At 49.4% G+C, this 9,925-nt stretch overlaps 1 protein-coding gene across 4 annotated transcripts; it reads left to right on the top strand.

Annotated features, from left to right (window-relative positions):
* The first annotated feature begins 4,548 nt into the window (after positions 1-4,548).
* Positions 4,549-8,806, top strand: LOC124652310 (diacylglycerol kinase 2-like). Of its 4 annotated transcripts, none has more exons than XM_047191331.1 (8): positions 4,549-4,711; positions 5,241-6,415; positions 6,747-7,122; positions 7,228-7,304; positions 7,541-7,660; positions 7,741-7,905; positions 8,057-8,194; positions 8,549-8,806. In XM_047191331.1, the coding sequence occupies exons 2-8, from the start codon at positions 5,339-5,341 to the stop codon at positions 8,699-8,701; spliced, it is 2,106 nt and encodes a 701-aa protein (XP_047047287.1). In that variant the 5' UTR covers positions 4,549-4,711; positions 5,241-5,338; the 3' UTR covers positions 8,702-8,806. The 4 variants fall into 4 exon arrangements, with proteins under 4 accessions (XP_047047287.1, XP_047047289.1, XP_047047290.1 ...); XM_047191333.1 differs by lacking the exon at positions 4,549-4,711 and adding an exon at positions 4,730-4,971; XM_047191334.1 differs by lacking the exon at positions 4,549-4,711 and adding an exon at positions 5,062-5,158.
* The last annotated feature ends 1,119 nt before the right edge of the window (positions 8,807-9,925 follow it).

Below are 9,925 nucleotides of genomic sequence, written 5' to 3'. Positions count from 1 at the left end.
ATATTTGTGTCCACCACGGTTCCAACTATGTATTAGTTTGTGGAAACCATGTTCCTAACTATGCCTTCATGTAAACCACGTTCCCAATTATGTATTAGTTTGTGGAAATTAAAATAAAAATGCCAAAAAAAAGTATTTTAAATATTTGGGGGAGGCGTTTGGGGGACGCGGCTGGGAAGCGACGTCCCCCAAACGCGGCATGAACAAAACATGTCCCCCAAACGCTCAATCCGGCGCGATTTGGGAGGCGCGGCTAGAGATGCTCTTATACCCACAAGAATAAAGTCCAACCAGGAGCCAGATAAATTAAATTGTCGACAAAGATTTCCTTCCGCTTGCACCGCAACCACAAACATCACAGTCGTTTAACTACTAACCGCACACCTGTCTGTGCTAATCGAATCGCATCAAACAATCAAATACATAGGCAGCACGAAAACGACGCATAGTTCCCGTCGACACGGACACGCTCATCACACAGAAGCCATAGCGCAGATCTTAGAGCATCTCCACTTGTTTGCCCTCCCCACGCCGAAATCCGAGGAAATTTACGTCTGGATTGGACGTAAATTTGGCGTGGGGAGGAGTAGTTTCCCAGCCGCGATCTCAGGCGAAGACGGCGAACTAAATTTGAAAAAGGAAACTTGACAAAGTACGGCATAAAACGGTCGAATTTAGACTAAATTTAATGATATTTCATATATAGAGGGCGAAGTTCGTACATAAAGATCGAATTCGACTATATTTCAAATTCGAAGTTGTAAATATAGAGGGGTTGTCAGCTGTTTCCCCGTTGGCGGCTGTTCGATGCCCTCGATAGAGGGGGCATCGTGAGCCTCGGCGAGTTGCCGCCCTCGATGTGCTCGAGGATGGCGTGGAGCGTCCTATCCGGCGCGCTCCACCAACGCCGCCGACCCGCGGCGTTGTTGCGCGGAGGCGGAGGTGGCGGGCCGTCGTAGGACGCCAGTTCGTGCTGCCACCGCCGGAGAAAGAATGAATTCCACCGAGTGTAGTTCTCGGGGTGGTGGCGCGGGTTGGCGCGTTCTTCCTCCGTCATCCCCATCCGCGCTTCCTCGATGGCGACGTCGAGGGCGTGGCCCTGGGGCGGCGGCGGGATTGGCACGCCACCAGCGCTTAGCCGCCACCCGCCGCCGGGGGGCCTCGTGTCCGGCGGGCAGGGGTACCCCGCCTGGTGGAGGAGGTGCCCCTCCCACGTGTGGAGAGATCGGCGGGGGAACCCGTTGTTGGATGCCATCGTTGGAGGTGGAGGGTGAATGGAGGGAGAATGGAGGAAGAGTGGAGCAGGGGGCGTCGCGGCGAGCGGAGTGGCTTTAAATAGGCGCGGCGGGCGCCGGCGATTAATGCCGCGTGGAAGACGATGCGTGCGCGGAAGACGATGCGACGGCATTAACTCGCCGCGTGGAAGCTACGCGGCCGGCGAATGCTGACCAGCGGCAGAATTTTACAACGCGCGGAAGACGATGCGATGAGGACGACGATCGGTGTCTCTCGCCGACAAGTTGGGGCCACCAGATGCGCGGGATGTTTCCTCGCCCTTTCGCGCGCTTTTGTTTCGTCCGGAGTCCCCGACAGCTCCCCGGGGGGCCGGGGATGGCGTGGGATCGCCGGATGAATTTAGGCCCAAATCCGGACGAAATCGAGGAACCGGGGGCGCGACTGGGCCGAATTTCGCCGTCCGGATGGAAAAAACGTCGTTCGGGGGCCTCGTCGGTGAGACGAGTGGAGATGCTCTTAGATGAGGAACGCATCGAGGCCAATAAACCGACATGAATAGTCAAAATGGTACAAGTGACAAGGCAAGAAAAAGAAATATGGAAAATGAGAAGAGAAAAATTAGTTCTCCACTACAGAAAGTCAGAAAGAAAAGTTATGCTGAGGCATGCACTGAGCCAAGAGGTCGCAAGTGGCGGGCAGTTCCCTCGGTGGAGTCTCGGACGCCCGCTGATCTTGAAACAAGTCGATGGTTGTCAATCGACTTTCAAGTTGTTTGCTTGAGTTCAGTGTGTTGCCCCTTTTGCTGCATCAGAAACCACATCCCAGGAAAACCTTTTTCATACAACACTGGAAACTGATGTTGCAGGCCTGCAGCCTAGCGTAACATGACCATAGAGTTTTCACGCGTGGCTGGTCTAGTGCATCTCCACGAGAGCATTTGTAGCAGATCCGGCAAAATAACCGTCTTTTACAGTTTTAGTCAAATAAAGAAAAACGTTTCAGCAAATAGATTCCACAAAACTGTTGATAGCTGAGAAAATATCCTCTGCGCCCCACAAATAAAACCCTTGTACCCTATATGCCCATGTTTTGGCTTGCTCGTTTTCAGTTTCCCACTGTGCGGAAACAGTTGGCGGGAGGAAAATTTCAGCTCAACCGTCACCGGGCCAGTTTTAGGGTCCTCGTAATCCGGCGGAATTCTGCCATTGCGCTTTGGTTCCGGCAAAATCCCTACCAATTTTCAGTGAGCCATCCCGATACGGCGATACCTACTCATTCCGTCTATTTCCATCTGATTTCAAGAAGTAGACCATGGCAAGCGGGATCTCGTCCACATGGCTGATCTATACCTCAGGCAAACACAAGCCATGTACCATGGTGTGGAATTATTTCACCTATATACTAGTACACATAGGTTATTTTGTTTAAGAATTAGCCTACGTATAACACTTAGGTCTTGTTTACTTCTCTCGTATTTTCACCATCAAATACTCTTTTCAAAAAATACACTAGTATGAGGGATAGTATTTAATCTAGGAAAAATATAAGAAAATTCGCAGGGATGTCTTGAGGTTATCCCGCCCAAACCGGGAAAAGTAAACAGACTATTGAGGATTTTCTAGGAATCGTAATAATCTCTTTTGATCATCTAAATTACGCTAAAAGTATGTGGCCTGCATGGATTTTATACCTTAAAATTAGTTTTTTGTATACTCGGAAACGATTTTGCAGTAAGGGATTTGACTCATAGTTGTAGAGCTGCTCTACGTTTAGGGATGTTGGAAGTCAAGTACTCCCTTCGTTTTTATTTACTCTACGGTTTGAGTTTAGTCGAATTTAAACTTTTGAGGTTTGATCAACGTTGTAGGAAAAATATCAACATTCATAACAATAAATCCATATGATATAAAAGTACATTCAAGAACAATTCTCACAATACTACTAAATTTATAATATAGATGTTAAGTATATTTGCCTATTTTGTAAAGGTTGACTTTGGCAAACCCTAGAATCGCATGTCAATTTTGAAGCAAAAAAAAACTGAACATTGTTGCAGCTTCGGTGAGTTTCTGTGGACACGGTGCTTTGTGTAAGGGCATCTCCAACGCGGCGACCCATCCTGTGCCCGCGCGTTCGGATGGGTCCAACCGGACAAATCTGCGGCCCAACGCAGCCACGCATCGGAAATGCGGATGGCCGCGGGTGTCCGGGACGACCCAAACCCGGCCCAAATCTGGGCCAGGTTTGCGTGGCCGCGGATGGCACGCGGTGTCCTTGCATGTCCGCCTGGTCCGCGTGGCTGGCCCACCTGTCGGTGCCCCAGTCCTATTAAATGTGGACTGGGGAGGCAGACTGTACCTATCCAGTCCCCACTCCCCACTCCGGCCGCACGCACGAGCTCGACCTTCCGCGCCGCCATGGCCCCGAAGCGGGAGTTCGAGCCGTCCGCCAACGACCACGAGGCCGGCAGCAGCCGGCGAACCGCGCCAGCGACGTTCGAGATGGGGCCGCCGGCTCCCATCTGCGACCGGATCTACGTCACCGTAGCGGTGCCGCAGATGTTCTGGTATGCCGGCATCCCAATGTCGTGGGGCGACGTGCACCTCCCCCACGGCTGGCACCTGAGCCCAGATCGGGTTCCGGTGCCGCCGATCCCGGGCTCCGGTCGCGCCCGCATCGCGGAGATCCGGAGGCACCGCGCGCAGCTGCCGGCGGACCTCTGGGAGTACCCCGCCTACGGCGACACAAGTCCCGCTGGCGCACGTGCTTCACCTCGGCGACGGCGAGGCCTCGCGCGCAACCGCGCACGCCTGCTAGGCGGGCTGGCCGCCGCCCCGACGGCCTCTACATCGACGAGCCCGCGGAGGCGCCAGCGCAAGCGCCACATGCCCAACCCCGGCCCCGGGAGGACGACCCCGAGTTGCGGGTCGCGGCCGACGGCGCCCCGCGAGCTCAACGACCTCGAGGAGCTGGCCATATGGTCGCACCTCGCCGAGACGCTGCGCGCTTCCGCGGTTCCCCTATCCTGGTGTTCGCGCGGCCACCAAAACAGCTCAAAACAAACGATCCAACACGTTCGTTTGGGTAGCCGCGTTGGAGATGCCCTAACGGAACATGATACTGGTAGTACCATTTGTTAATGCAAAACAAAAAGAAAGGAGTACTTCAACTAGCGGTAAGCTGGTGTAAAGCGTGAGGTCCAGCTCCCCAGGACAGGGGAGGGGAGGCGCTTGGCAGGCACATACACATAGACGCGGTTCCGCCGATTCGGCCGGCCCCCTTTTTAAAGCAGCCGCACCGCACGCCACCCCGTCCGAGTCTTCCTCCTCTCTCCTTCCCCCTCCTCCTCCTCTCGGCCAGCCACCACCAGCGCGGGCGACACGGCCAAGAGCCCAAGACACCCACGCACGCAGCGACCCAAGCGAAGAAGCCAGAGCTAGGGTTTGCTCGATCCAAACCCCCCGTCCACCCCGAGGTGCGATCCTGCCGCCCGAGTTCATCCTGGTTACTGTTGGGGTAGGGTTACGCTTTCCGCGGCTCTGGAATTCCGGCACGGGGAATGCGGGATCTTGCGCCCGGCGTGGGTTCCGATTTAGGTTCCGAATGTTCCCCGGTTTCCTTGCCTCTTGTTGATCCGCCTGCCTTCTGCCTCCGATTTAGGTCCCTTATTTACTTCCGCCCAACACGGAGGAAACTTGTTTGCCCGTGAGCCCGACAAAATTGGTAGTATCCAAGGTTTGTCAATTAGTGAGCGCGCCCCAAGTGGGAGCCACAATTTTCTTACTACTCATGCTGTGATTTATCTCCGCTTTTCGTTCAAAATATTGTGTATCAGAGCCATTATTGTGTATCAGATACTACTGATTTCCCTAAATTATTATTGTGCAAGATACAGTAGCTCTAATAAGACGGTGATCTTTTAGTAAGTTTAACCACTATGATGATGATGATTCTTGCGTTAAGAGAGGAGATTTTGCTGATGATTCTGCCTCTTTCTGCTACAGGTTCTGCCTCTTTCTGCTACCAGATTCTGCCTCTTTCTGCTGCCTGTTTCTGCTACCAGATTCTGCCTGTTGACACCCATCAGCCCTGGCCAACTGGGATGGACCTGGTGGGATCGCTGCTGCTCAACATGGCTCGCTGGGTTGACCCGTCCGGGATCGAGTTCTTTGGCTGGCTCATTACCGCCGGCTCCGTCGGCCTCGCCGCGCTCATCTACGGCCTCCTCAGGCTGCAGAAGGAGGCCTCGCTCTACTGGCTCAAGGCGGCCGCCAGGGAGAAGGAGGCCGCGTCCAAGGCGCTGCGCTGCCCCTGCTCGACCCACACATGGAAGGAGGACTGCTTCCGCGGCGGCCAGCCTTCCACGTGCTGCGTCTGCCTCTCCTCGCTCGGCTCCGCTCAGGGCGCCGGCTCCAACGCTGATGTCGTTCACCGCTGCTCCGTGTGCGGGGTGGCCGCTCACTGCTACTGCTCGCGCGGCGCCGACAGGGATTGCAAGTGTGTCGCGCAGGCTGGCGCTTCCGCTCTGCTGCACCACTGGTCCGAGAGGTGGGTGGAGATGGACGATAACCCGCAGATATCCACCTTCTGTTACTACTGCGACGAGCCCTGTGGCGTGCCCTTCCTCGGCGTATCTCCTATATGGCGCTGTCTTTGGTGCCAGAGGCAGATCCATGTCGATTGTCATGCCAAGCTATTCAAGGAGACGGGGAACGCTTGCGATCTTGGCTTCCTCAGGAGGCTTATCGTACCACCTCTGTCGGTCAAGGAAGTTGGTCAAGCCCCACCGGCCATCACGGGAGTCTTCAACTCAATCAAACAAGGCCTTGTCACCTCCACGGTTAGGGGTCGGATTAGAAGGCCACGCAACAAGAAACGCATCAACAATCAGCCTGGTGCCAAGACAAATCCCGTTTCCACAGACACTTCAATCCTTGACACGGTTCTTGAAGGATTTGCTAGACTGCAGAACCTGAATGGAGGAAAGTATACGCTGCCAAACTCCAAGAAGCAAATGCATGGATCTGACATTCCTAATGGAGATGAAAAGAAGAAGTACGAGCTTGTAGATTTGCCCCAAGATTCAAGGCCACTGCTTGTTTTCATCAACGGCAAGAGTGGGGGCCGAAACGGGCCTTCTCTTAGGAGAAGACTCAACATGCTGCTCAATCCCATACAGGTAAATTGGCCTTGACCTTTCATTCGCAGCTTCAAATGAACTTGTTTGCAAGTTTTTCTAGCTTTTTTATGCACTCACCTTTTGAAATACTCTAGTCAGCAGACCTTAATTAATTCTCTAGTTTTAGTATAGAGTCCAATTATCTTGAGTGATGTATTGAATCTATTACATTTAAGCATGATGTATTTTTCCTACCAAATAGGTACTGAAACCTGACAACCTCTCTTCTATTTATGTTAATCCATAGTTACAACTAGTTTTCTCACGAATATTTTTATTGTGACATAGTTGATACCCTAATCTTGATCTGACAGTTGAATTCTCATTTCAGATATTTGAGCTAAGTGCTTCTCAGGGACCTGAAGTTGGATTGCAAATGTTCCACAATGTAAAACACTTCAGAATTCTTGTTTGTGGTGGGGATGGAACTGTAGCATGGGTTCTTGATGCCATAGAAAAACAGAACTACGAATCTCCTCCCCCTGTTGCCATTCTTCCGTTAGGAACAGGAAATGACCTATCACGTGTTACACGCTGGGGTGGAGGTTTGTCTTCTGTTGAAGGACAAGGGGGCATATGTGCGCTTCTGAATGACGTTGATCACGCAGCCGTTACAGTGCTCGATCGCTGGAATGTAGCCATCAAAGAGAAGAACGGAGCCGAAGGTCAATGCACCAAGCAAGTAAAATTTATGACAAATTATCTAGGTATGCCATCCTTCAACTTCCACCATGTTAGTCAACAGTTGATGTATTACATATCCCTGTTCTGCCAGTAGTTGCTGAATTGATTTGTTTTCTATTGACTTGTAGGTATTGGATGCGATGCCAAGGTTGCATATGACTTCCACACTAGTAGGGAAGAGAAGCCAGATAAATTTAGCAGTCAGGTAGATACATTTCCTTCTGCAGTTTGCATCTGTATTACTGCATAATGCCCTCACCCCCCGCCCACACATTTGGAACAGAGTTCTGTCATATTCCCACACGAGAGAAGCAGTTTGTTGTGAATTTCCTGAATCAATTCTCCATTTCAGACAAAACTCAACATTTGATCTGCTACCTTCTAGTCTTGTCCTTTATGCCAGGAAAAAAAATCTTAATGCAATTATTTTGTGCGGTGCAGTTTGTGAACAAACTGATATATGCTAGAGAAGGCGCTAAGGATATGATGGATAGGTCATGTTCTGATTTACCATGGCATGTTAGCCTTGAAGTTGATGGAAAGGATATTGAAATTCCCGAGGTAGCCTCCTTTATATCTTTCATGTTTCTCCACTATTTGATATATTTTTGGCGGATCTTCTTATGCCCTGTGCTTATCAGGATACAGAAGGTGTGATTGTTCTGAATATCGCTAGCTACATGGGTGGTGTTGATCTTTGGCAAAACGACAATGATCATGATGATGATTTCAGTTCACAATCAATGCATGACAAAATGCTTGAGGTGGTATGTATATCTGGGACATGGCATCTAGGCAAACTGCAGGTAAAGATAATCTGCATGCGGAACACATTATTAACTTATTCTGTCTTTTCATTTTCAGAGCAGTTCTTGTTATTGCTGCTTTATACTGCTATAAGACTTTCAATGATCTCAGGGTCAACTCACATATACAATTGTTTTCTGTGGTTCATAGGTAGGACTGTCAAGAGCACATCGGCTAGCCCAAGGGAAAGTTATAAGATTTCACCTGCACAGTTCATTCCCTGTTCAGGTTGATGGTGAACCATGGATCCAGCCACCTGGGTGCCTTGAGATATCGCATCGTGGACAGGTACTTTACCTTGTTATGTACACTAGATATGCATGATAGAATTTACATATAATAACCATTTTTCACATGAAGTTTAATCTAATTGTGGTTTGTGAAATAATGCAAGCTTTGTTTGATATATGGATTTGTAGTAGTTCTGAGTTCAGTTAGTGTGTTTGACCTCCAGTTTTGCCATGGGTTCTTAAATCATCTTATGCCCGTTACTGAAATGTGTTAATAAAATAGAGTCACACAACTGACTGACCAACTTAATTTCTATTTTAGCAAACTGCATCTGTTATTCAGATAGACATTCATTATTAACTGCAAATCGGTGTGAAACCACTTAACTGATGTTTCCTTGCTGTCAAGCAGATGTTCATGTTGAGGAGGACATCTGAAGAGCCCACGGGGCATGCTGCGGCAATCATGAGTGATGTTCTCGTGAACGCAGAGTGCAATGGTGTCATTGACGCCGCTCAGAAGAGATTGCTCCTCCACGAGATAGCCCTCCGTTTGTCCTCCTGACACTCCCCTCCCCTCAGAAACCTAACACCATATGTTCTGTTGATACCAAACCTTTTTTGTGTTGAAAAGTCCCTTCGCACAGATGAGAAAGGCATACGGTAGATGTTGATGTACGAATAGAAGGTTTGCTGCGTTTATGGTCGATTGTACTCCAAAATTTGGATAGGTTGGTTGCTTCTTTGTTGGCTGGGCTCATCTAAGGTGTCAGTTGTAGTGACTATCAAGGTGAGAGAAGGATACCAGTCCTGGCAGAGAGTTTTGTAGAGCTTAGAGCAACTGTAATTGCACATAGGTCTCAGTGAGGCATTGGAACTGCAAATAGGGCTCTTGTAACTACAGAGTGTCAATGCCTTTTAGGAAAGGTATAGCTGTAACCTGTAAGTTTAATCGTGGTAACATGTCACAACTCACAAGCATTGTGGATTTTTGTACTCCGGATAGTGACTGAAATTTTGGGGTGTGGTGTTCAAGAAACTTATGTCCATAATCTTGCTGGTATTGTTCTTCCTGTATAGTCATGTCTGCAACTGCAATCCCTGTTCATGCTAAAAATTCCAGCTGAATTGTGCTGTCCTTTTCCAGACAAAACAACTATTGGAAATCATGTACAGTAATATGTCGTGACGATGGCATGTCTGCCTCGGATGTGTTGGCGCGTAACGCCTGTGACGCGCAGCAATTCTGCCTCTCGGGCTGTTGGGGGCGTCGTGGACTTGTGGTGCTTGCAATGTCTCTGACCGATGAAAAATGCTTCAGCTTGACGTCCCAGCGAAGACACGGCATTTTTCTTTTTGAGATGGAAGGACCCTCATCTATATCTCTTATAAAGCAAAATTCCACTAAGGGTCATTTAAGTTGTCTATCTTAACATGCAAGCTATCCACATCATTCATTCTATTAGCCATCTAATTGTCCATGTCATCTCCCACTAACATTCATTAATACTCTTCATGTAAGCTACATCATCTAATTTTCAAGCCATCCAATTATTCATATCATCCACTTTTAGCCGCCAATTACATAACCATTTCAAGCCAATTTTTTTAAGTTAGCCTTTCTGACTATTTACGCCAGTTGAATCCTGCATGTTCCTACAAATAACATCATATTCCAATCAACTTATATTCTTTTTTTTTACAAAATAGAGTTATCGGAGAAATTCCCGCTGCAACGCGCGGGGTATCCTTCAAGTTCTATTAATTAATAGGCTCAGCAAGATCGCTG

This window comes from Lolium rigidum, chromosome 5 (assembly GCF_022539505.1).
Source record: "Lolium rigidum isolate FL_2022 chromosome 5, APGP_CSIRO_Lrig_0.1, whole genome shotgun sequence".
In the NCBI taxonomy this organism is placed as follows: domain Eukaryota; kingdom Viridiplantae; phylum Streptophyta; class Magnoliopsida; order Poales; family Poaceae; genus Lolium; species Lolium rigidum.
Note: the sequence above shows the minus strand (reverse complement) of the source record. Positions and strands in the feature narration are given on the sequence as shown.